Here is a 26,604-nt window from a genome sequence, read left to right on the forward strand (position 1 = left end):
GATTAAATGTATTAGAGTCCTCTCTGTCTTCTGCCCAAAGACAGAGGAGTGGTCAGGTGAGTGATTAGGAAAACGGATAGCTTTTGAAAGACTGATAAAACTATTAGAAGCTAAAGTACAATATACTACAGTACTTCAGATTATGTTTAGTTTACTTTTAATCTTGTAAAGTATCTTGAGCTCTGCTTTATGTAGAATATTTCAGAAATTGATTTGCACACAGGGCATATTAAATATATTAAAGCTAACTAACTTCATCATATGGCTATGAAGATATTTTAGTAAATTTTGTTACTGTATTTCTCCCTCAGCAACATAGCAGTGAAGGAATCTTTCATTAAATAATGATTTTCTAATGCACCTCGTTAGGGTTGTTAAAATTAATTTATCTGTAGTAATTTGGAAAATGGTATCCAATCTTTGTGTCAGCAAGTTTTATTTAGGGTTAAACTGAAAAAGATTTGTAGTCCTGACATTTATTAGAAGGAAGGAATGTTGATAGCTACTATAAAACCATGCATTTAAATCCTTGGTACAGCTAGAAGGAAAAATAGCACAATGTTATACTGTGTGCATTATTTGCCTGTTTGAAGAGATACAGTCTGATAATGGAATGTTTGATACAAGAAATCTTTGTAAATTAAGGATTGTTTTGTTGCTTTTGAATGCTGATACTAATTGAGATCTATTAATGAATGAAGATGTGTTGTGTAATCCTCCTTGCTTCACAGCCTCCGCTCACAAGGCTTGTGTCATTGTATTACCCTTCACTGTTCTGCCTATGGCTTGCTAAACTGAGGCAGATAATTAAATGATAAAATATTTTAATAGAAGTATTCCACTCATCTGAAAATCATTAATCAAACAACTGTCCAGAAGTTCCATCTGCTAAGGAAAGAGAATCTGTTGTAATGGCTATATTTAAGCAGCAGTTTTGTAGGATTTCAGATTTTGAGAACTTTTCTTTAAGGATCAGTAATTGTAATCCGTTGAAGTTAAAGTGCAGCTGGTGTTCAAAGAAAATACTGGCAATTTAAAAAAAAAATGGAGGAATTTTTAGGTGCTGAGAACTGTAGAATTGAAACTAGTGGTTCGGTGCTTCCATGTGACAGAAGCAAGGCAGGGCAGGGCAGAAGATGATACTTTGTTTAAAGTAATCCCTTAAATTTTGAAGGTTTAAAACATAATTTTTTACCAAATACGTTAAACTACTCCTTTTCCTTTTTTTCCTCCAGCTATATCTTTTATTGGTTAACGGCTAATACACACACTTCACTATATGTATATCTCTGCCCCTTTCTTGCTCTTCTGGATGATGTTGGAACTGTTATTAAGTACGAACAAAGATGACTTCTGTCAGGAGGAAAGGCCTGCGTGCTCTGATTTTCTCTGATATCATTGTTGGTCCTTTTACTAAGAGTGTCTGCAAGGCTGCCAGCTGAGAAGTGCCAGTCTCAGTCATTTCAGTCTAGACTCTGATCTTGCCAGTTTGTTTGTTATTTTTTTTAATCCTCCTAAAATTTAAACGTTTGAAAGAGCTACAGATACACAGAAAATATTTTCTAGCTCTACAGATTTAATATAAAGTGATTTAGTTGTCTTTTGGATTATCTTAGTGGTCTGTTTTTCTTTCCACTAACATAGAACTTTTGCAAAAAGGGTGATGCTGTCTATTCTGTGCTCTGTTGCTTCTTCATAATGGCAAATTTGGGTGTAATCCTTGTTAGGACTGAAAGACCTCTGAGAAGAGCTGGCAGGGACTGCTTTTAAGAAAAGATGTATGAAATGGTGTTTTAAAGAACACGCCTTCAGAAAGTATTACCTGATAGACAAGAACCAAAAGCAATACCTTGGTTTGTATTATTACAGGTGTTTTACCATTAGCCTTGAGTTAAGGGTGTTGGCCTTGCCATCATGGCTGAATTCCAAGCTATGTGCTGCCATTTTGCCTCCCTTAATTCCACTCTTATGTTAATTAGAAGGTTTTCCTCCTGAAACCGGATTCATAATGTTGCTGAAGCAGAGTGGTGTTAGCGTTTTACCCTATGTGTAATTGCATTTTCACTAGTGAGGTGACATTATAGCTCTGTGCAGCTCTTAGTGTTTTGGACTCACTGACTCATTCCCCAGCTCCCCTCAAAATGCAGCACAGATGGTATTAGAAAATTAAAATTTGGAATAGTTCCTTCTTAAGGCATTTCTGAAACTTTATAGACAGCTACAGGTCAGACCATAAATTTGACTGGATGATAATGAAAATGTCATTTCTGCTGTAATTTTCAGGCACAGTAACAAAAGTCCTAATTATCCAAACAAACATACAAAAGAACATTTTACCATCTCTCAGCACTTGGAACTGGCTTTCCTTATGTTCGTCCTTCTGTTCGTTACTGGCCACTTGTATTCTGCTACTTATTCATGTGAAACATATGAGCAGAAAAGTCTACCAAATATACCATCCACTACCTACCAGTTGTGTGGATTGAAAAGGCATGAAAAAACGCTATGGTAGTGGTACTTTGGAAGAGTGATAGATATTGATTGCCTTGTCTAAATAGTTCCTGTACTAGTTGGAGCTATCTCTAGCTCATGGGCCAAATGAAGAGAGACCCCATGGAGTGCTGCTTCTGTCTGCAACGGGGTCTCTGTATCGCTCACCATCAGTGTCTGCAGGAGGAGCGGGCATAAGTCTGCTGATTTTGGTTTATTGTGGAAAACCTGAGCCACAGTACGGTTGTTGTTACCACAGTTTTCATTCCCCTGCTGTCTGTCCCAGCATGAACTGAGCCTTTCCTCAGGCCAGCGCCTTCCCCTCCATGTGCAGCCGCACGATGTGGTGCGGTCGGGGCTCTGCAGCCCCTCAGCCAGATTTGGGGCTGTGAAGGCACTCTGGTTGGCTCCAACATAAACAGGTTTTCAGATTTAACAGTGCCTAAAGCATGCAAACAAACTCTTTTTCTCCAGAGTGGTTCAAGGCTTTTCATGCTTTTCAGCAGTCATCATTTTCTCATGGTGGTGCTCAGCTCTGTATACCAAACTCAACAGCAGGCCTAGGCCGTGAGCCCTGCTTTTTAAGCCAGGGTGGTATGTAGACTGTGCCCAAGCTCTCCTCACAAAGGTGATATTCTCCCCACCCCCTCCTTCTATGAAGACTTGAGACTATTGACATGGGAAATAACATCTTAGGTCTTTATATTTTGGGGAGTAAGATTATGGCTTGCCAGGTTGTTGGAAATTTCATTAATTTGTTTTATAAACATTTGCTTTCTGTTACAAATTCATCACAATTTTGAGTTTTGATACTATCTGTGATCTTCAAAATAATCCATTTGATTTTTATTTCCTTTGCAGCATGGATAAGGAAAAAAAGAAAGGATCCACCCACCATTGAGGTGAGAGAAATGAAGCGTCCTTAAATTTTCAATTGCTGTAGTTAAACAACAAAACTTAATTCGTAGTGAGCTCATCTGTCCGGTAGTTTGTCACCATCAGAGGAGAATTTAGTATGTTGCTTGCTTAATTGATGAAATTATACACAGACTAATACTTAGGAAAAACAAATGGAAATCTAAACTTCAGTGTTCTTTAGTTTTTATTTTTATTTACTTGAATTCTTTAAGATGATCTGCATAGATCTTTTAAGATAATTGTGGCCATTCAAGAGTTTAATTAAACAAATTCTGAAATTATTGCTATGAATTTTTAAAATAGGTCCTCTATGTATTAATGCCTTTTTTTTTCCCATGGTAGTTGACATTAAAATGCAGGTTTCAAATCCGGTTGCCAGCAGATTCATCAGCACAGGAAAACAAATTTCACTAGTACTCTGTGGTGCTAATGAGATGGCCGAGTTGCAGTCATGACTTTTTCCATAAGTGGTTCCTAATGGAATGAAGTAGGGAACTATCCCACAGTATTTCACGCCGATGAGCGCGTGCAGAGTGGAATGAGTTTGGCTGTTGATCTGTGTATGCGGACACACACACACATACCCTGCTTGCCCTGGATTTGTATTACAAGCTGCTAAACACCAGCTAGGAGCGAGTCAGGAGGTAAGGCATGGCTTACTGCAGAAGATTCGAACTGACACCCACAGAGTAACTATGTCGAGTTCAGTGAAGCTGTGTTGCCATGCTCTAGCCGAAGATTTGGTCATTGAGATCTTCTGGAATATACTGATTTGTGAAAAGTTGTCCTGCCTGCCTGTGTGTTAAGATGACCTAGAGAAGCTTGTCAGCTGGTGTTTACAAGCCATAACTCGTTAAAATGAGCTCCCACACATCTTAGAGCTTTTCAACTAATTCCCTCTGCCTCTGTTTCACACTTGCCACTGAGTTTGTAGGGATAATCAGGCCTATAATACACACATAAATGGAACAAGTGTAAGTTAAATTTATCCTCAAAGCTTTTTAGGACTTAAAATAAAGGAACACACTTTTAATCAACATTAGGGAAGTATTAAATGTGAATTTTTTATTTTTATTTTTATTTTTTTGTGGTTGTTCTCCTTTCTCCTCCCCCTAGCTGTTTATGTACAAGTGGTACTACAGCAGTTCTGTCTAAGCTTGAACTGATCTCCCTTTTATTAGATCTGGCTCATACTAACTATATATGTACAACTTTCATTGTTGAAATTACCAGCTTGTGATACTTGAAGATGGAGGTGTTGAATGTCTCTTGTACTATTATTTCCATGAGCTAGACTGCCATGATAATTGTGTGCAGATAAACTTGCTTTAGAGGACATGGGCAGATTTGGGTTTGAAATTGGTGTAATAAAGCCCCTCCTGGTGCTGGAGGTGTTGGTTCTGTTTCAAAACGGGGAGCAAAGAGTCTGCACAGGTGAGAGAACTGTGGCTCAACAGCTTTCTAAATACTTTACTTTGCAGAAAAAGCAATTTATGGGAATGAAAGATTATTGGGAATAATGATACATTCAGAGTTACAGGACTGCTTATATCTTCAGTTTGATGAGGTAGTGGATCTGAAAAATAATTTAGCAGCTAGATACTTTACCTGCAAGGCTGTGCATTGACCTTATCAGAGCAGAAGTTATATACCAGGAATTTCAAAAGTTGGTATCATTTCTTTCAAGTAATCCTTAAGTTGTTTTTTTCCTGTGTAAAAGTAGGTAGTTCAAATATATGCAAGTTAAAAATTCGTGTTAGTATTTTGAAAATAATACTGCAGTCACAATTTTAATATGTGATAATGTAGTTTATGTTTTTTTTCTGTATTAGTTTAGGGTATGATCTACTTTTGTCGTGATTTTAAACTGTTATACCACAAACCCTTATACTACAATATCATTATAAATATAATTATGCCAGTGAAGTACATATAGAATACTGTTTGGTCCCTGTTTGCAGGATGGATTTGCTTTAGTATTTTAGCCACATAAATTTTACTGGCTGCTATTCTGTATTGTATTCCCTTTTTGACAGTAATACTGATATGGTAAGCTGCTGTTTGACAGCTATGAAATGAGGGACTGTTTGTGCCTATATTTCATTTTGAAACTCTATAACAAATCTCTTTGTTCTTTCACATATTTCTCATGAGACTAGACTATTTCTTAAAAAGGATGCAAAGCCCACAAATTTTACATTTTTGCCTTAATGACATTTTACTGTCAACATCATATTTTAACACTACGAAACAGCATTACAGTTCCTAAAGCATTAATTTCTGGAGCTGTGCCTATCTTCCTACCTTTGTGGTCTGTAGAACCGCTTTATTTTGGATGGTTTTCCTTTTTTTCCTGTCCTTTGACCATTATATTTTTTTTCCTAATATAACTTCAGACACATCTTCCCCAACACTGGACCTTTTTAAGATTCAGCTGGACAGGCTGCTGGGCCGTCTTGTCTAGACCGTGCTTTTGCCAAGAAAGGTTGGACCAGATGATAATTGTGATCCCTTCCAACCTGCTGTTCTATGATATCAAATGACATATGTCAAACTTTATTAAAATTTCTTTTCCCCTTTTATGCTCTGTTTTCTTACGATCCCTCTTAAGTATTTTATGTTTTGGGTGGGTTTTTTTTTATATATTTGTCAGTCTTGTATTTTATTCAGCTCTCGCCTGTGGATGATAGAGGTTTCCAGACTGCTCATGCCATCAAGTCTCATGATGACCTCTATGATCAGGCTTTAACTGAAAATATTTGAGAGATATGGCTTCACCAATCAGCTAGATCTTACTGATCTTACTGGTAGCACTGATGAACACGTTTTGGAAACCAGTGGTTTGGTGAATACTGTAGGCAAACACAATGTGATTCATAATCATCATGACATGTCAGTCACTTAAGTGGGAATTAAGGTAACTTGTCCTTTCTTACAGCTAGGTCACAGCACCAGCCAAGTCAGTTGATGATGTTCTTAAGACACGCTAATGTTTTGGGTTCGGGCCATTCTTTCTTCCACAAACACCTGACAGATTGTTTGTTTCTTTTCATTATAAAGCTTTCATTTTCCTACAGAAAAAATCGATTTTCATCTCTTTTTCTGTAGATTATTTTGTGTGTGTATGTGTGTATGGAAGAATACTCCGGAGACTTTCCAAGACAGCTTGTTCAGTGTTATGTGTTTCACATACCCAACAACTTCTTTCGTTCCTCTGCACCCACCACTTTTTCCTCATTTTTGGAGCAAGTCATTTAGACTTCTGCCTACTGGGCTGGTCATAACCGAGGAGTGCTGGTCATCACCTTGGTTATTTCTAATCTGAGCAGTAAGGTAAGGCATGATAGTGGTCTAGAAACCTTGGGTTTTAAGAGCCAGCTTCTGGGATACTAGGAACAGTTGGTTGCCTTTTGATTTCATTACAGCTTGAAATATACCAAGTCCCTTTTTCAACTTGGTTATGATGAGGGTGATAACTTTGCAAATTAATGCAGATCAAGTAATTTCTTATCTTTTGCTTAAACATATTCTGTTCCTTTGGTAGTCAGGGAGTCCATCATGATAGAGAATTTTGGATCATGTCTGCATCCAGTGTAAGCATGCATATGTGCATACACATACATATACACATGCTGCTTTATAGCAGTTGAGAATCTGAGCTTGTGTATGTATGCTTTTGCATTAGTATAGCATTCTGTCTTCTCTGCCTTTATATATATATTGTATATGGTCATTACCTTTATTCCTCTGCAGTTGCAAATTATATTTTAACAAACTTAACAAATTATGAATGATTAAGTAGACTATCACATTTCTTTATTATATATATAGGAAACTAGATGCATGCAGCATGTTTTTGGTGAAATAGGACATATACACATGTCTAGAGAGCTTCAATTTTAAATTCATGCAAATGCTTTAAAGGCTACAAGTATTGAGATATTTTTAATCAAATGCTATTTTGTGGAAGCAGATTTAATAATTTATCACTTTACATGCAGATTAGTTTACCCGCTAAGTATTAATGTCAGAATTTCAATACTCTTGTCAGAGTTTTCAGTACTCTTAGAAATAAGGAGGGGGTCAGCAGAGCTGCTACCTTGGACTTCCAAAGGGCAGACTTTGGCCTGTTTAGGAGGCTGGCTGGCTGAGTCCCTTGGGAGGCTGCTCTGAAGGAGAAGGGAGTCCAGGACTGTTGGTCTCTCTTCAAGAAGGAAGTCTTAGAGGTGCAGGAGGAGGCTGTCCCCATGTGCTGGAAGATGAGCTGACAGGGAAAAAGACTGGCCTGGCTGAATAGAGAGCATTGGATGGAGCTCATTAAAAAAAAAACAAAAACAAACCTTTGGAAGAAGGAGCAGGCTACTCAGGCGAGCTACAAGGATGTTGTGAGGTTATGCAGGGAGAAAACTAGTTGGCCAAAGCTCAACTGGAACTTAATATGGCTACTGCTGTAAAAGACAATAAAAATGCTTCTGTAAATACATGAGCAAAAGAAGAGGGCTAAGGAGAATTTGCACCCTCTGGATGTGGAGGAAAATCAGTGACAAATGATGAGGAAAAGGCTGAGGTCCTTAATGCCTTTTTGCCTCAGTCATTAATAGTAAGACCAGTTGTGCTCCAGGTACCCAGCCCCCTGAGCTGGAAGACAGCGATGAGCAGAATGAAGCCCCAATAATCCAATGGGAAATGGTTAGTGACCTGCTGCGCAAACGAGATACCCACGTCTATGGGGCAGGATGCGATCCACCCAAGGGTTCTGAGGTGAAGGTGCTCACGAACCCACTTTCTACCATTCATCTGCGGTCCTGGCTAACCGGGGAGGTCCCAGTTGACTGGAGGTTCGGAAACATGATGACCATTTACAAGAAGGGCCAGAAGGAGGATGTGGGGAACTACAGACCTGTCAGTCTGACCTCTCTGCCAGGGAAGGTTATGGAGCAGATGATCTTGAGTGCCATCACATAGCACGTGCAGAACAGCTATGTGATCAGACCCACGCAGCATGGGTTTATGAAAGGCAGGTCCTGCTTGACCAACCTCATCTTCTTCTACAAGGTGACCCGCTTAGTAGATGAGGGAAAGGCTGTGGATGTTTTCTACCTGGACTTCAGTAAAACCTTTGACACCATATCTCACAGCATTCTGCTGGAGAAGCTGCAGCTCATGGCCTGGATGGGTGGACTCTGCGATGGATAAAGATCTAGCCCCAGAGAGTTGTGAACGGAGCCAAACCCAGTTGGTGGCCAGTCACGAGTGGTGTTTCCCAGGGCTCAGTATTGGGGCCAGTTCTGTTTAATCTCTTTATCAATGATCTGGAAGATGGGATTGAGTGCACCCTGAGTAAGTTTGCAGATGTCATGAAGTTGGGTGGGAGTGTTGATCTGCTGGAGGAGGGCCATACAGAGGGATCTGGACCAGCTGGATGGTTGGGCTGAGGCCAATTGTATGAGGTTCAACAAGGCCAAGTGCTGGGTCCTGCACTTGGGTCCCAAGAACCCCAGGCAGTGCTACAGGCTCGGGGAAGAGTGGCTGGAAACTGCCTGGCAGAGAGGGATCTGGGGGTGTTGATTGACAGCGGCTGAACATGAGCCAGCAGTGTGCCCAGGTGGCCAAAAAGGCCAACAGCATCCTGGCTTGTATCAGGAATAGTGTGGCCAGCAGGACTAGAGAAGTGATTGTGCCACTGTACTCGGTGCTGGTGAGGCCCCACCTTGAATCCTGTGTTCAGCTTCAGGCCCCTCATCATAAGAAGGACATTGAAGGACTAGAGAGAGTGCAGAGAAAGACAACAAAGCTGGTGAGGGGTCTGGAGCACAAGTCTGATGAGGAGCGGCTGAGGGAACTGGGCCTGTTCAGTCTGGAGAAAAGGAGGCTGAGGGGAGACCTTATTGCTGTCTACAACTACCTGAAAGGAGGTTGTAGCATGGAGGATGTTGGTCTCTTCTCTCAAGTAGCAAGTGATAAGGACAAGAGGAAATGGCCTCAAGTTGTGCCAGGGAGGTTTAGGTTGGATGTTACGAAGCATCTCTTCATGGAAGGGGTTGTCAAGCGTTGGAACAGGCTGCCCAGGGGAGTGGCAGAATCACCATCCCTGGAGGTGTTTAAAAGATGTGTAGGTGAGGTTCTTAGGGACACAGTTTAGTGGTGGACTTGGCAGTGTTAGGTTGACAGTTGGACTTATCTTAAAGGTCTTTTCCAACCTAAACAATTATTTGATTCTGTGTGTCAGATTTTGCACACCTCAGTTGCAATGGAAATTAAAAATCCTCTTGGGAGGCAGAGGGAAAATTCTTCTCTTCAGGACTCATTTTTTGGGGCTTATGTTGCTATTCCATCGTGAAAGTGGAACTCCACAAATTTAAGTGGTGTTAAACACTGTAACACTCACAGGATTGCTGTGAGTATGTCTCACTTTTGTGAATTTCCAGCAAAGTTCTGCTGTTAAGAACTTTGTGAGACTTCTCAGCACTTTGTTGATAGGCAGATTTGCATGGCATTCACAAATTTTGCTGTGTCCTATATCTCCTGTTTTCATTAATTTAACTTAAAAAAATGCTTGATTTTAAATCTGAGATAGCATTATGTGAATGCATTAAAAATACTAATGAAAAAAAATGTTATTTTCTGCTGATGCAGCTAATCGAGAGAGTGGCTGGATGCGTAAGATACTTGTAAGCTTTGCTTATGGTGCCTTTTTCAACAGACTATCTACCTTTCTGTCTGTCTCTCATCTTTATTCAATCAATGCGCATGTAACACACAGCCAGGTTTTCCCACACACAGGTAGTGGGAGTCATATAAAAATTGGGTTTGATATGTTGTATCTAGGACACATTGATTCTTCGGCTTCTAAACCTAGAAGGAACTAAGAGGCGTATTTTTTAGGGTGTAGCAAACCTTAAAAATATTGGGCATATTGTGATTTTTTTAAGCCTTTGTGTGCCTAACTTCCATTTGATTTCTTTAGTACTTCTAATTTCAGAGGGCATCAGATTTGTAGGGGCCTTTAAAGAATCCTATTGTCTGTAACACAAGGTCCCTGGATGTATTTAGAAATCTAACCCTTTTTTTCCCATTCACAGACCTTGTAGCTACACATTACTACTGCCCATGTTCTGAGGTTCAGCAGAGTCTGAATAGCCTGGCGTGGTTTATGGCCTTGTCTGTAGAATGGAGTAGAAATGAAGTTACAGACTGTCTTGGTGTGCTAGAAAATGCATAAGGAAAAACCATATAAGGTTCTCGTGGCAGTGCCTTGAGAAACGGGTGTGGAGAGGAATGTGGTTTATCTCTGAGTCTGCCAATGTGATATCCTGCAGTTGTCAGATGTGAACGTACAGTAACACTGCTCTGTGAACACAGATCTCGGTACTATACCTCACGTTGTTAATCTCGACACTGCTTCCTCTGTAGTGCCCACAGGACTGCACAGCTACAAGTATTCTCAGTTTGAACTGGAGCCTCACTGTTGCCTTGTATGCATGTGTATGTATGTTAATATTTCATGGGAAGTGAAGTAGAATTGCATGTTCCTTTAATTAGTATCAAGAGCTTGAAAGCAGTTTGAAATAGAAAACCACAGTAAATGAGTGCTTTTCTCATGCATTATGTACTTGTCATGCGGTAATAAATCTCAGTGGTTTGTGAATTGCACAGTTGGATAGAAGGTGAAATGTTAAAAACAGAAACTTTTTGTGACAGCTCCTGTCTTCTTTCAAACTATTTCTGTCATTTCCATAATTGTCTGTTTTGACAGCCTCCTTGTCAAGGAAGCAAAAATGTACTTCAGTGAGTTGTAATAAGCATGAGGTTTCAGTGATTGTTTTTACTGCTATCTACTCCCTCCCAGAATAATTACATCAAAATTACATTGTTTGGTTGCCACAATGCGTACCCACTTTTCCCATTTATTTGATATTAAGTATTATTTATTTGTGAGATTATATGATCAAAACTAGCTTCAGCCATGGAGATTAGTTTACGTAGACTATACATTTCTTTAACCACAATGGGATGCAGTTTAGAAAAATTATTTGTTTGACACTGTTGGGATTGCACGGTACAGTTTTGTTTCTGTCTTCTTTCAGATGCTTCAGTTGGGAAGGTTTAAAATGAGAACTCTGACATAGAGATTGCACATTCTTGCATAGAGAACAGGGCTTAGCAAATGAGTATAATATTTTGCTCCTGAAGCCACAAAAAGCTGCAGAATATGATTTACAGTTCTAGGAAATGCTGTTAAAAAGCACAGGGATAAATATATCTGAGAAAAATATTTTCCATCGTTGTTTTCCAGGATCACAACCAGGACTGAAAATTTGGGACATATTTGAATTATGTGACTTGCACTAAATGGCATTTTGCATAGAAAATTGTGCATTATTCCAGAGAGGATTATTACTCAGTATGAAAGGGCAGTAAAACTTGACAATATAAAAAGCTGAGCTACAAAGGTCTAAATAGAAGGGGGTGGTCAGGGTAAAAAAAAAAAGAAGGAGCTTGAAGAAGTTCTTATTTTTTAGAGTTTTTCCCTCTTATTCACTCTAACTTTCTCTTCAGGTGTGAAACAGCCTTGGCAGGTGCTTGTCGGCCTCGACAGCGGGGAGTATGGAGGCCCCAGTTTGTCACATTACACAGTTTGCCTGTGCTGCAGGTCCCAAGGCTGTAGGGCAGAGCTGCTGGTGCTCTGCTGCTCCTCTCTGTGTGGGAGGGAGGCCACGGAGCGTTGGCTCCGTCTCCTAACTCAGTGTCAGCACAACTGAACGGGCGTGGAGGGAGAAGTAACATGTACCAGGAAAAGGGCTGGTACAGGCTACGTCATCCGTAGAGTAAGGGGAAAGCAAGGACCACATTGGGACTGAGTCACAGCTGCAGTTCCTCGTTTGCTCTGTGGGCATCAAGGCTGTGCGTTGCCCTTTATTCAGGGCAGAGTGCGGTGGTGCTGGGCCAGCTTGTGATTTTTTTGCTGCTTCCACACAGTTTAATCTGGGATCTTGGACATATATGTAGTTCTGTACAAAAATCTTCGCAGTATTATAAAAATAATTCAGGCACAAACCCTTACTGACTCCATGTGTTGGAGTCACCATGCTTTACATTCCAGTGTCTGTGCCTTTTCTTGTCATTTTGCTGCTCATTACATGTTCTTGCCAAATAGCATGTGTGCTACACTGTGGTGCCCTAGAGACTGTTGTCAACTCATTCCGGAAATTCTGTGTTTCAGAAGCAGCAATATCGTAACTCAGTAATAGTTGGCATTGCTTCTCTGTAGGTTTGATTTAACTAAAATCCCACTGTGAGTTAGAATTAGTATTTAGTTGATTTAGCTCGGTAGAAAATGTGATATTAGCACTGTATCGAAACCTAAATATTGGGCCGTCATCAAAACATGTATTTGTACTTACATTTGTAATCAATATCTTGGTTTAACACTTACACTTTAACTATGGAGTGCTTTAAATCTTAATTGCAATTTTTGTGCTGTTACTGGTTGATTCCAAATAATGAGTGCACCTTTCATTTACAGGATTAGGAACTCAAAATGCACAAACAGCCTTCATCTGGAATGAGCTGTTATGGTCCTGAGGAGTTAGCTTTCCCTTAAAACAGAATGGAAGTCAGAGCTTCTTATTTCAAACACCTGTGGTACCACTGGAGCTGCATTTCTGTATCTGTTCATGTTTAAGGGGTTGCAGGTTGCAAGCAAAAATAGCTGTTCTAAACCAGCAGCTATGTTAATTCAGTAATTTGTTTGGATTATTTGTCTGATTTATGTTTGAAGGTCAAAAAGGCTATTTTACAAAGCCTAGACAATGAGAGATGCCATCAATTGTGATGTATCCAACAAAGATCTTTCAGATCACTTCTGAATTTTGCAGGGTTCATCCCTGCAAAAAATCACATTGAGTGCATAGGACACAATCCATATTGTAGAATTGCAGCTGATCAGAGATTTGTTTGAAAACAAAACCTGGAAAAAGCAAATCTTACATTGATTTGACTAATGCTGGAAGTTGATTGCCCAGAGATATTTTGCAGGTACGTTCTTCACAAAATTAGCAGTCAGTTGGCTCATTGTTTGATTTAAATAGGTATTTTAGCAAAGCTAGATAAACCTTTTGAAATCGAGCTGCTCCTCTGTTCTTGCTGTGTCCTGACACAGCCCTTCATTTACCACATAATTTTTTATTCCCAACCTGGTGCTGCTGAGTTCATGCTTAGTTGCTGAGTTAACAAGACCTGCCCTGGATCAGAACATTCAATGCTTCCCAGTGATGAGGTGTTCCCTCTGCCTCCTACTCTTGAAGTATGATGTAATATCAGATTATTTGATCTTGCCTATTTAACTTGTCAAACTGGAAAGCTGAGTTTAGTTAACCAGTTTGGTGATATTATGAGAACAGGTGAATTGGCTTAACTTCAAGGACTTTGCTGGACTTCCAATGAAGAAAAACTTCTGATGTGTTGAATTGCCGTACAGATTTTTTTCCTTTCCATTTGTCATTTTTTAAAATTTTCACTAACTTTTAGATAAGAGATTTTAACAGGCAGAGTTCAAAGTTCAAGTTCATTCATGATTAAACATTAACTATTCAAACTAGACACCAAAATGCAAGTATTCTGTGAATATGTAGTGTCTGGACAGTTCAACGTTAATCCATCCAGATGTTTCTCAAATAATAGTTAATGCTATTCAAATAACAAGAAGTCATGAGTGTTTCAACGTGTGTGATTAAGATAACTTAGGAAGCTGGAATAGTTTCTAAGAGAATATAAAGAAGCTATTTCTTTTTAATTTAATCGAAATACAAAGACATCTGAAATGAAATGTGATGTCTTGCTCAGAATTAATAGTACATAAAACCTGTGTATTTATAGGTTTGGGTATAGTGTCTTTAGAAAATAATCTGAAAAGAACAAAACTAAAACAAGCACCAGCTTGTTAAAAAAGCCTTTAAACTGTCCCTCTTGGACATTGTTACATTGGTATTCTATGTCTAGCCCCCTGCATCCCTAGAACTACTTGTTCACAAGTTTGGGTGTCCCTTTGCCTTTAGGAGACTGAAGATGCTCCGTGAGAGGCAAGTGGTGTTATAACCAATGGGTGGCTTGAGGACTGAGTGGGAAACAGTAAAGAAGTAAGGGGAGGGGGAGGAGGAGTTACCGAGACTGTGGGGTTCAGGAGGTGCTGCAGGATAGAAAGGGTGAAATACAGACATTTGCCTCTGGAGAAAATGAGCACAGAGTGTTCACAAGATTAGTAGTCACTACTGGGCAAGACCCCAGCTGAAGGAATAAGCAAATCCAGAGAAACCTCCTTTGTTTTGGATTTATGACATTTTCCCACCAGGAGGAACTAATTTTATTTATTCTGTAAGGCTGCTCATTTATTTAGAAAAGGGAAAGCAGCAACAATATCTGTTCCTTTAAGCGTGAAAGAACACTACATTCCAAATCTTCAGCAGGTCTTCCAGTACATCCTGCTAGGCACTGGAAGTTCTTGGGCTAGAGACAAACTTCTAGATTTTTCTCTTTCTATGGAGCAGAGGTGAATGCAGTTTCCAAGCAGCAGAGGATGCTTGGTGATACATCTCAGCTGCTAGAGATAAGTGAGAGCTTTAAACAAAAATACAGTTTGCAAGAGAAGTGCGTGCCAGTGACATGAAATACAGCATGATCCCGTTTGCAGCAACACACCTGGAAGACAGCAGCATGTCTTAGGCTATGTTGCCCCCATGACCAGCCAACACTCATTCTTTGTTCATGCAGCTCTTACCACTACTAAGATGTCAGGATACACAGAAGTCATCACTTTGTGGATTAAAAGCAGCTGCCTCAAACTCCACATAGGGGACACATTGTCGTTTCCTAATAATAATGTTAGGTTCTTCAAGAAAACCTTAGAGATCGCTTCTTTAAGCTCTGCCTTTCTACAAAGGGAAGGCACGCAGCTGCAATCATTAGAAGCATGAAACGCCTCATAGAGCTTACAGTAATCACCAAAGCTGGACAAGTAGTTACCTGCAGTGAGTAAAATTTCTTCTTTTACATCCCACCTAAAAGTAAACTGTAGAATATGTAGCTGGACTGACTTCTTGCTTCGTCCCGCGTATTGTGATCCAAATGCTGGGAGCTGGTGCATTTCAAGGTGAAATCTACATATAGGGATTTCAGCTGGCATGAAACATGGCTGGATGTCTTCAGGCATTTTTCAGTTTTGCAGCATAATCCAAATCTTTAGATTTCTCTTTTAATAAAAATTATAAAAGGCATTTCTAATACTCTTTAGATGACATGTGCCTCCTGAGAGCTGCAGGTTCAAAAGGCTTATATAATTTATTTGTATAAAGAGAGTATTGGAATAACAAAATAACCTGGTAGATTCTGTGTTATCTGTGTTGAGTAGAAAGATTTTGTATTTCCCCTGAAGGTCAGAGCATGTTACATATTCATGTTTTTAAATTGTGTGTTTTGGGGGGCAATTTATAGTGATCTTAGCTGTTTTAGGAAATATTTTAATTCATCTTGGAGAAGGAGAGAAGATAAATGTTCTGAACCTTTAGCTCTCTGTCACTGTTTGCAGTGTATCAAACAGTAAACGATTGGGTTGCAATGGAGCCCTGAAGTGATAATGTGTTGGTATGCAGGTGAGTTGGCAGAGCCTGTGGTGCCATGCAGATTTACAGACTACTTGTGATGGGTAGAAGAGCCCAGCAGATGTTGGCTTCTCCACCACTGTTCATCAGGTGATAGGTAGCCCTTTTGAGGATGGCTGGGGAGGACCCTTTCTAACACTCACTGTGTTTAATTGCAGTGAGCCATGCAGATAAACTGAAGCCAAATTTGGACGACCAGTTATAAAGATCTTGCACAATCCTAGTGTGTTTTAAGAATAATTCCTTCCATAAGTATGCATGCAATAGTAAATTAAAATTTACATTTTGAACCAAGTTGATTATTATATTCAAATTTGGAACTACTGGGATCTTTTATTTAAATGCCTGTAATGGCAGGGAAACTTCAGTTTGATAACTGCTTCAAATTGCAGTGACTATGGTAACTGAACCAATAGTATAATACTTAGAAATAGAATCACAAAGTTTAAAACAAAAAAAGTATATGTTCTACTAAGAATTGAGAATGATGTATTTGCTAAGGATAATATTAGAAACAGGAAGGACACAGTGCCTGTGGGAGAATTCTACACAACAAACTTGCCAGTATCAAAGGACAAGATGCTTATGCCAAGAAAACTCATCTATTTTGACCCGATTTTTCTAACACACCAGTTGACACAAGATGCCTGATTCACATTTTCTTTAGTTTGAGCACAGGAACCCTGATTTCCTTGTACATGTTAGTGACGTGAGTTTAATGCATAAAATGGATGTGTGCTGATTCTTTGAACTTGAAACATTTTTGTCTTGGTGTGGATTGTATAGATGATTCTGAACAAGTCCAATCATTTTTTTTTTCCATGTTGGCTTAATAGAATCATTCCTCATGCTTTTTTCAATATTAACCTGGTTATTTCACTAGATCGCAACTATACTTTGGCCAGGGAAAGCTGATTAAAAGAATCTTACCGAGTCTGAAAAACAGACAACAATTATACATCAGTGTTTAAAATGGACTTGGAGCATTTGGAATTTAGTTACAGCTGCCATTACCAGACTCAGGTAACTTTGTTAAAGTAATAACTGAAAAAAAGTTAGTAAGTAGCTGTTCACAGTAAATGAATTACATTCGTATTTTAATAAATCATTTCATGTTGTTTTAGCTGAAACTATTTTGCAGTCTTCAGATATCACAAATGTATATGACCTTGTTTCTTCGTAGTGGGGTAATACAAGCACCATAGGAGTAATCCCCTTGAAATCAGTAAGGTCACGGTAGATTTATAGACACGTGGGAAACAGGGATGGAATTGAGAGATGTTATAATGAGGTTTTGCTATACTGATTGTTGAAAATTTGACCTTGTTAAGCTTGGTAATATTTTTATTTAAGTGTGGGAGAATTTTGTCCCTCCCCTGCTTCAGTTTGCAAAGTCATTTGTGGGCTGATTGTGTATTTTCATGCTGTATACATATGTGATGTGAAGTGTTTTGCCTCTGCTTTGTGCATCTGTGAATTTAAGTATACAGGCAATTAAGGACTCAGAAAAAGGTGTTAGTTTTCATTATATCTCCAAGATGTTTTTCTTTAAATACAGCCTTTTAAAATGTTCTTAAATGTTCGTATACTTGCTATGTGATCTCCTGGCAGTATCACATGTATTCTAATGCCATTACTACAATACTGTCATGGCCTTCTACTGAGAGACACGTGTACTGGTCTAGTTTCTCTGTAGATCTGCCACATACTTGTAATCCAGAGAAAGCTGTTCAGCCTTTTTCGTCCTGTATCCCAGTCTAAATGCAAATATTAGCAGCTTCCTTGTTGCATGGTTTTGATTACAGTTAAGTTGTATTTCGCTTCAAAATGTTACAAAAATTCGTATTACCTTTCAGCTTTTGTTTCTCATACTGTTAGCAGAATTTGCAAATCATCTTTCTAATAGGAAACATATGCTAACAGGTAAAAACCAAACAGTATTTTTCAAGGCTTTTTTTTAATATTTACTTTAGGAGTTGTGTTTTCCTCTGGACAAGATTGCAAGGTCTACAACAGCTGTTTTTCTATTATACCTGTGGACAAGCCAGTAATTGCACTTGCTTCAACTAGTAGCTTCAGCATTTCTCAGTGGAAGCAGCCAAATCCCAGTTCAGGTCCCCTTTGTTAGTGATCTTCCAGCTTTTGTCTGTACCCAACCATGTCTCAGTACATAGCTTCATAAAGTTGAATCAGCAACTTGTATGAGCCTTCTCTGAGTACACGGCCTGGGTGGGTCTTTGGCTTTGCAGTTAGATTGTGGCATCAGATAGTTGCTTCAGTTTATCAGTGGTGGAGGTAAACCTTGGAAACTAGATCACTTTTATCTGTATTTTTTACCTGTACAGAGGCAGTAGGTATGATTTTACACCCTTTACGGATGCAATATGTTTATTTTAGCTAACACACCTGGTAGGTACGTGGAGTTAACACACAGCTTACCTAAGCTTGATGTCCTCACCACAGAGCCCAGTTCTTGGATGGCCAGGGAAGCACCAGCTGAGAATCTGTTGGCCTCCCCTGCTGGGACCATGCTGGTCTTTGGCCTTGCTGAGCTGTCCTCAGAGTTTTCTGGGGCAGGATTTCCCTCAGGGAGTTTTATGCTTCCCTCACCTTCCCCAGTGTTTTTTCTCTTGAGTTACTAGTACCATCTCAGTAGTTTCAGTTCTGTCCTGGCTATTTTTTAGTTATTATTGTACTTATTTATTAATCTTGCATATGGCTTCAGCTTAGGCAATAGCAGAGTCAAGGCTGCATACTTGGCTACTCCCAAAACTGCAGCCAGGGCACACAGACACCTAATGTCATAGGCTTAGTGAGCTACAGGAAGAAATGCAAGTGACAAGTAGCTACATAGTAGCAAGTCCTATATAGAATACAATATAAAAGGTAGCCTTGTTTTTAATACATTTTCACATTTGTTGATTACTGTTCTTTATTTTCATTTTTGATTCAAAATAATAGTGAAACTGAGACACCACGTTGCAATTTTACTTCAACAGCGTGATCAAAACATTAAGAACATTTTAAATTAGGGCTGAATTGCAGTTGCAGAAACAGTTAATTTTGCCACGTTATTTTACCTATGTACATTAAAATGTGGAATATAAAATTAAGAATGATGACAGCTTAAAATGTTTTATTTCAACACTGAGTGTTGCATTTATTTCTGATTTATCTGATTACCTTTCTCTGTGTTCTTAGGAGATTCTTAGGAATGAAAATTATAGAGAAGAAATGAAACAGAAAATCAAAGATGTAGCCGAAAAGGATAAGCTGCTTCAGGCCAAGGAATACAAGGAGGGACTTGTTGCCGAACCAGTTCATACTCAAATTAAAGGCCACGCATCAGCCCCTTACTATGGAAAGAAAGAGCCTTCACAAGATCCAACAAGCACCGCGAGTACCTTTCAGCCAGGCTCCTGGATGCCACCAGGCAGTGAGAGTAGTCATAATAAATAAACAATTGTACAGGTATTCATATGGATAAATATTGTAATAGACAACACAAATAGCTGCTCTATGTAAGCAATAAAGTAATACTGAAGCAGTTTCATTTATTTTTGTAGAACTGTTCAAATACATTTAATCATGACAAACAGCTGTAGAATATTTGGCTTTAGTGAAAAACAGCATGTCTGTCTTAGTGGATTTTTTTCAACAGTTGCTGTTCATCAGTTACTCATGACATCATAGGTAGGTTTTCTAGCTAACTTTTCTTCTTTTATTTTTCTTTTGTGTAATAAATTTTAATCAGTGCACTTAAATTTTCCCAAACCTAGGCATCAGTTTAAGGTAGTTCTTTGGAATGTTTGTTAATGCCCTTGGCAGTGCCACTGTGCTTTCCTCTGGTGTGTGGATGAAAAAGTTGATTTCATTAAGAGGAGTCACTGTGACACTACACTGACTATGCACTGTATTAATTTTACAAAACATTATTTAACTTAGTTTAAAAAAACCAACGTATTTGAGTTACACTTAATTTGCAGTCAGCAGTACACACAGGATAAAATCAGGCTGAGTTAAACTATGTATAACTACTGTAACAGAGGTGAGAAGCACTTGGTGAACTGCTGTAAAATAACACAGGGTTTGGGACAAGTGGCTGCCATTAAAATTTAAAAAAATGAATTTGTTTTTATTTCTGGTGTGTGCAGAGACTTCCCTAAATGATCACATCTATTTGGCCATAGTTTAGATACATAAAATGTGCAGATTCTATGCTTAGAGCTGATCTTTGAGAACTTCAAGTCAAAATAAAGATCACACAATCTTTTGAAAAAAGTATCAAATTTATTTCTGCAGTACATCCTTCATCAGTTCTCCTCCATGTCTTTTAAGATGTGTAGGTAACAAAGGTGGAACATGTACACATTTGACAACACTTGAGAAAAAAACATGGAGACTTGATCCCATGTGTTTTAAAAATGACAAAATATCATATTCTAATGCTGTTTGCTTTGACCAATAATATTGAAAATCTTCACATTTACTTTAAGTCATTTCAGTTAGGCTCCCCACTTCTCATCCCCTTTGGTATAAGACAGCTCTATCCGTTTCCACATTTGAACACTGGTATTATTTTAAGCTTTTATTTTTGAATACAGTGAAGGACAAGTTGCTAGAAAGCACAAGCCTGTGCTGCTGTTTACAAAGATGCTGAGTCTGAAAACTTGATGTCTGCTACAAACTCTTGAGAACTAGACTATTAATAAAAATTAGGCTTTGAAAAATTAACCACTTGTTAGAAAAACATGAATTGGAATCAAGGTTAAATAATTTTGGCATATTTACAACACAATCCCCATTTGGACTTTTTCCAGTATGCTAGTATCTCGCAGCCTGGAAGGCAGCAGTTTCAAGGGCCATGAGAACAAAGATCCCACCTAAACCCAGGAGGTCCTAAATCAAAGGTAGCCAGAAGGTTAGCAAGTAGGAAGAACTACTGTCACCAGCACACGCATCCTCCTCCTGTACTCCCCCCACAGCCACCTGCTATGGGTCACTGGGACACAGCATGCTAGGCCACCTGGGCCTTTGGTCTCACCCTGTTTATGACTATTTTTTGAAGCATAAAAAGTTTCTGAAGGCAGAAACAACTTAGTTACAGGTGGAGTGTTCAGGTGATTGTTAGGGGAAAACCAAAAAACATAGTGTATGGGTGGCTTCACACAATGAAGGGAATAAGAACAATCCATCAGTTTCTTAGAATCTGGGCTGAATTTCAAGACCATTGATGGCTGGTAGTTCAGGAAACAGGAAACAGGAAGTTTGGCTCTTTATGCAGACAAGCCCCACCACGAAAGATACTGCAGCAGCCACTGTGGACATGCAGCTGAATGAGCACCACAGGGCCATGCACAGCATCCTTAAAGGAAATCAGCAAGGTATTGCTACCTAACTCTGAAGCTCTGCTGAAGGTATACCAAAACTTGCCCTTCTGTAATCCAGTTTACTGTTCACATTTTCCCCATAATTTGACAGTTTTAAGACACTTGTTAAGTCATAGCTTAGCTAAGGAAAAAAAATAATCTACCTCTAGAGCCACCCAACAGATTGATTTTTAATTCAACATGCAAATTTAAAAAAGCAACCTGCACTGAAACACAAACGGTAGATTAAATGATTGTAACAAGTGTCACTTGGGCAAACAAAAATCAGCTCAGCAGAAAAAAATACATTGAAGGGATTAAATTTCATACTTCAAGAAATAACCAGATCAAGTATCAAAGGACAGTTACAACACAAAATGTACGGGAGTTTCATTTTTAAAGTAGATTCTTTGCATAAGGAAGGGCTTTTCGACTTTCCCACTTAATCCTTCTTTGTTCGTTTGGCTTTTGCAATATTCTCTTGGCGTTTCTGTTTCTTCTTTTGCTCTCGCTCCCTGGCCTCAATCATTTTTGCAAGCTTCCATGAAAGTGCTGCACTGATTATGAACAACGGTGTAAGGGCCAAAATCACTGTAGTAAGGAAGCCATATGGGTCCTTTGCAGCCCACTCCACAATGTATTCAGCCCAAGCCTTAATATCAAACATTTTTCTGGTTTTTATATTGGGAAAACCCTATGGAATAACAAAACAAAATTTTTGAGTATTCAGAAAAATAAAAGCACACATACATGGCAATTACTATTTTAATATGTCATCATCTTTCATTATTAAAGACCAAGCTCTTTTTTTGCTAGAAAAGTACAGCGTAGTATGCAAAAGTAAACATAACACAAAGTGCTGACCATACCTTAAAGGGCAGTTTACAAAATAATTAAGCATTTCATCCAACAGAGCTTCAGATACTACCAATAAGAAATTGCTACGTGGGGAAAAAAGTTAGGTCTGTGCTGCTTTGGAAGAGAGCCAAGTAGGTTTATGTTCTATAGCTTTTACTTAGGAGGCGAGGGAGCTGGGGCAGCGCTCTAAGTAGTGAACCGGCCACAGTCGGTAATTCAACATCAACGTACCAGCTGTGTCGGCAGCAGCACGGCCGCGCCCGCCCGCCTCAGCCCGCGCCCCGGCACAGCGCACCAGAGGCGCGGAGCCGCTGGGCCCGGCGCAGCAGCCGCCTCCCGGACACCGTCCCCGCCGCCCGCCGGCGCAGCCCCTCGCCCTGTCCCCCCGCCCGCCCCCGGTAACGGCCGGCCACGCGGCCCGCCCCGCCCCCTCCCAACGGCCGCGCTGTGGAGGCCGCCGCGCCGCCCTCACCTGCGACGGGGCGCCCAGCACCACCTCGGGCACCCTCCGGGCCTGCCGAGCGACAGAAGGGGGCGCCGAGGTCCCTGCGGAGAGAAGACACAGCCCGTGAGGGAAAGGCGCCCAGCGCGGCCCGGCCCCGGCAGCGCTCGCCTCCGCCCGGCACAGGTCGCGCTGCTCGCGGAGGGGCGGAGGATGGCGGCCGGCAAGCATCGCCGGGGCTCGGAGACTGTGCTGTGCTGTGCCGTGCCGTGCCGCCTCCCCTCACGTCCCCCCCGCCCGCCGCCCCTCGTCCCCCGCCACTGCCCCACGGTACCGTAGCCCTGGAGGGAGCCGGCCGGCCGAGCGGAAACAGGAAGGAGGTGCCGTGCCCAGCCCAGCCCAGCCCATGCCGGCCTGGCGCGGAGGAGGCAGAGCCCGCCCGCCCCTTGCCGGCTGTCGTCAGACGTCAGGGCGGGGCGGTGCCACGCGCAGACACCAGGGTTGGTCCTTGGCGGAGCGGCCCCGCCCCTCTGGGCGGAGTTTCGGCTGACAGCCCCGGCGCGCGGTGCCGCGAGTGCCGCCGGGCGGGCGGGGCCTGTTCCTCGTTGAGAAAACGCCGTAGGGGGGACAAGGTGTTTCCGTGGGGCCTGGGCGGGCGTGTCACGCTGCAAAGCCTCCCTGGCGAGGCCCGTGGGGGGTCGCGGCTCGTGCACTGTGACAGTCCGGCAGCGACTGGTGACCCACTCGGGCCGCCGCGAGGTCCGGACCCCGTGGCCCGCGCCCGCGTCATCCCTTTTCTCCCGCGTCTCCCTTTTCTCTCCCGTGACGGTGCCGCTCAGGTGCGTGGTGCCGCCGGGAGGCAGAGCGCAAGCGGCCTGTAGCTTGGTGAGATGCCGCCTGTGTCCTGTGCCCCTCTGGGACACGCTGACCCGCCGCAGGGGCCGCTCTCGGTCCCCGCGGTCCCGGCGCCCTGCGACAGCCGCTGTCAGAGCGGTGGTTGTGGCGCTGCTCCCCACTGACCCGACCTCAGCAAAAACACACGGCTGATCTCAGAATAACCCGAGCGACTGTTACAGCCTTTAACCTTCTCATACTGAGAATTCAGGGTTCGAGATTTTGTTTTATGTGTCTTGCACTGTCCCTTCTCCCTTTTGGCACACAGGTGCGCATGCACACACTATGTGAATAAAAACTTCGTTCAGTTTCCAAAGCAAAGTTAGGCATAGATTAGGGTATTATCTTACTACGTGGAAAGACCTTGCAATCACTTGAATTGTGTTGATCAATTCAGGAGTCACTTCCTCTGTAGCATAACAGCAAATGCTGTGAGGTCATTCTACTTCTGTATGACTTTTCTTCACATGTATATTTATATTTTTAAAGGGCAGCAATCAGGGAAATACATGTATTTTTTCAATTAGAGGGTCACTGACAAGAAATCTAATTTAAAATGCTTTAGATAGAGCATGTTGAATGCAATTTTGTGCTATGTGCAAATTTTCATTATTTTTGCATTCTTATTGAAGAATGTAGTGTTCTGTAGTGTTCTGGCTCTTGTGATATCTTTTAAGAAGGAGAAGGAGAAGGAGAAGGAGAAGGAGAAGGAGAAGGAGAAGGAGAAGGAGAAGGAGAAGGAAGAAGAAACCTGGAAGAGACCTACAACAATCATCTAGTCCAACTGCCTGACCAAAACTTAAAGCATGTTATTAGAGGCATTGTCCAAATGCCTCTTAAACACTGACAGACTTGCGGCATCAACTGCCTCTCCAGGAAGCCCGTTCCAGTGTTTGACCACCCTCTTGGTAAAGAAATGCTTCCTAATGTCCAGTCCAAACCTCCCCTGCTGCAGATTTGAACCATTCCTACGTGTCCCTTCACTGGATTCCAGGCAGAAGAGCTCAGCACCTCCCTCTCTATGTTCCCTGCTTAGGAAGCTGTACAGAGCAATGATGTTGCCCTCTCCAACCTAGACAAGCCAGAGTACTCAGCTACTCCTTATGGGACATTACTTCCAGCCTTTCACCTGTTTTGTTGCTCTCTTCCAGATACATTCAAGTAGGTGCAGAATCCAGCATTTGTTCCTGTTAAATTTCATGCCATTTATAATTGCCCAAATGCTCCAAACTATCTAGATCTCTCTGCAAGGTATTTTGTCCCTCAAGAGAGTCAACACCACCTCCCAGTTTGGTATCATCAGCAAACTTGCTAATGGTGTGTTCAACTCCTGCATCCAGGTCATTAATAGATTGAACAGGACTGATCCCAGACTTGAACCCTGAGGAACAGCACTGGTGACTGGTCACCAGGCAGATGTAGCCCCGTTCACTACAACACTTTGAGTCCTGCCCTTCAGCCACTTCTTCACCCAGCACCCTGTGAACCTGCTCATCACACAGCTGGATGTCCAGAAGGATGCTCTGAGAGACAGTATCAAAAGCCTTTCTAAAATCCAGAAAAACAACAACCACTGCCTTCCTTCATCCACTAGAGGGGCGACCTTATCATAGAAGGTTATCAAGCTGGTTAAACAGGACTTTCTTTTTGTGAACCCATGTTGACTGTGCATGATGATTGCACTGTTCTTTCAGTGCCTTTCAATAGTACCTGGTATAATCTTCTCCATAATCCTTCCAGAAACTGAGGTTAGACTGACAGGTCTGTAGTTTCCTGGGTCTTCCCTCACACCCTTTTTATGACCTAGAATAACACTGGCCGGCTTCCAGTCAGCAGGAACGTCTAGAGACTCCGGAGGCCTTTAATAGAGATCTCTACATGTATCTATGTACATGTTACTCAGCCATTTACATGAGCATTAAAGCTTTTAGAGAGGTTATGGGTCCCTGTTTGGTCTGTAATTTATAAATCTTAGCAAAATGTAACAATCTAAAATTATTGGATCTTAGATACCTGTTCGAAGTGTCTGGATTATTGGTATCATTATAAGCTATTTTTGCATGCTGCGTAGCTAAGTTAGAAGTAGATGGGCTGTTACATAAGAATAGCCTATTTCTGGTAGAATTGTGTATTGGGCTAAAGGGGACACAGTTATACCTCTGATGCTTTGATGTCAAATTCAGGTACATATGCCAAATTAAGCATTGATCTAGTCAACAGTTATAAATGAGATGCTCTAGACATGCTGCAAATGAATTTCCAGTGCCAGTCTTTCACATAATAGTAATAGCCTCATCCATCTGTCTTTCTGTGTCTTCTCTGCCTTATTCATTTAAAAAGGAAAATGCCTGATTCATTGTGGCAGGGAAGAAATAAAAAGTAGGGATTTTTAATTTGCATTTCCAAGAAAACAGATCTATGTGATTACATTTTCTGTTGTCCTTCTCCCCTTAATAGGTTCTGAAGTTGATGGCTGGTAATATAGGCAAAGTAGAGGTCCCATACATAATAATTCTTCTCCTTTAAGATCTGTGAAAACAGGCAGCTAGGTAGAGAAGAGAGGACCAGGCTACCACCTTGACTGAAAGCTGCAGTGTGTCTCAATTATGAATGAGGAGATATTATGGGATTACTACCTGATGGGAAAGCTTCTTTTAGGGCTTGCACTCTACCAAATTCGGAGTAATTCAACCACAAGGCCACAGGAGATCAGGGTATTTGTTTTTATTTTCTGAGTTACTCAGTTGTTTAAGTAGTCAAAGAGAGAAGAGAAATTCCAGAATACACTATAACTTGAACAAGGCAGCACAACCCTTAGCACATGGTCAGAACATTGTAAATGACTAGATTAAGCATATGTTTATGTTAACTATAGTTTTGGAAGTTAACTGCTACTATGTAAATCTGCATTTTATTTTACATCTCATCTAGATTTTGTTTAAATGACCTTGTTCTGTTATTTATAGTGATATATGTG

The 26,604-nt window shown here is 40.9% G+C and overlaps 2 protein-coding genes across 3 annotated transcripts in view; one reads left to right on the forward strand and one right to left on the reverse strand.

The window, feature by feature from the left end:
* NDUFAF2 (NADH:ubiquinone oxidoreductase complex assembly factor 2) overlaps window positions 1-20,345 on the forward strand; it is a 56,027-nt gene extending 35,682 nt beyond the window's left edge. For both annotated transcript variants that reach the window (XM_065045261.1, XM_065045260.1), the window contains exons 3-4: window positions 3,352-3,392; window positions 19,266-20,345. In XM_065045261.1, the coding sequence (XP_064901333.1) occupies window positions 3,352-3,392; window positions 19,266-19,523 (299 nt within the window). In that variant the 3' untranslated portion in view covers window positions 19,524-20,345. The remainder of the gene's footprint in view (window positions 1-3,351; window positions 3,393-19,265) is intronic.
* Window positions 20,335-23,225, reverse strand: SMIM15 (small integral membrane protein 15). The gene is made up of 3 exons (XM_065045262.1): window positions 23,068-23,225; window positions 22,764-22,837; window positions 20,335-22,127 (listed from the first exon to the last, which is right to left on the reverse strand). Exon 3 carries the CDS (start codon window positions 22,098-22,100, stop codon window positions 21,876-21,878), a length of 225 nt encoding a protein of 74 aa, XP_064901334.1. The 5' UTR covers window positions 22,101-22,127; window positions 22,764-22,837; window positions 23,068-23,225; the 3' UTR covers window positions 20,335-21,875.
* Between the last annotated feature and the right edge of the window lie 3,379 nt (window positions 23,226-26,604).

The sequence above is a fragment of the Columba livia genome, chromosome Z (assembly GCF_036013475.1).
Source record: "Columba livia isolate bColLiv1 breed racing homer chromosome Z, bColLiv1.pat.W.v2, whole genome shotgun sequence".
Taxonomy (NCBI): domain Eukaryota; kingdom Metazoa; phylum Chordata; class Aves; order Columbiformes; family Columbidae; genus Columba; species Columba livia.

Bases quoted from the DNA above. Each gene is read 5' to 3' on its own strand.
- SMIM15 (XM_065045262.1), bottom strand. From the start codon at position 22,100: ATGTTTGATATTAAGGCTTGGGCTGAATACATTGTGGAGTGGGCTGCA.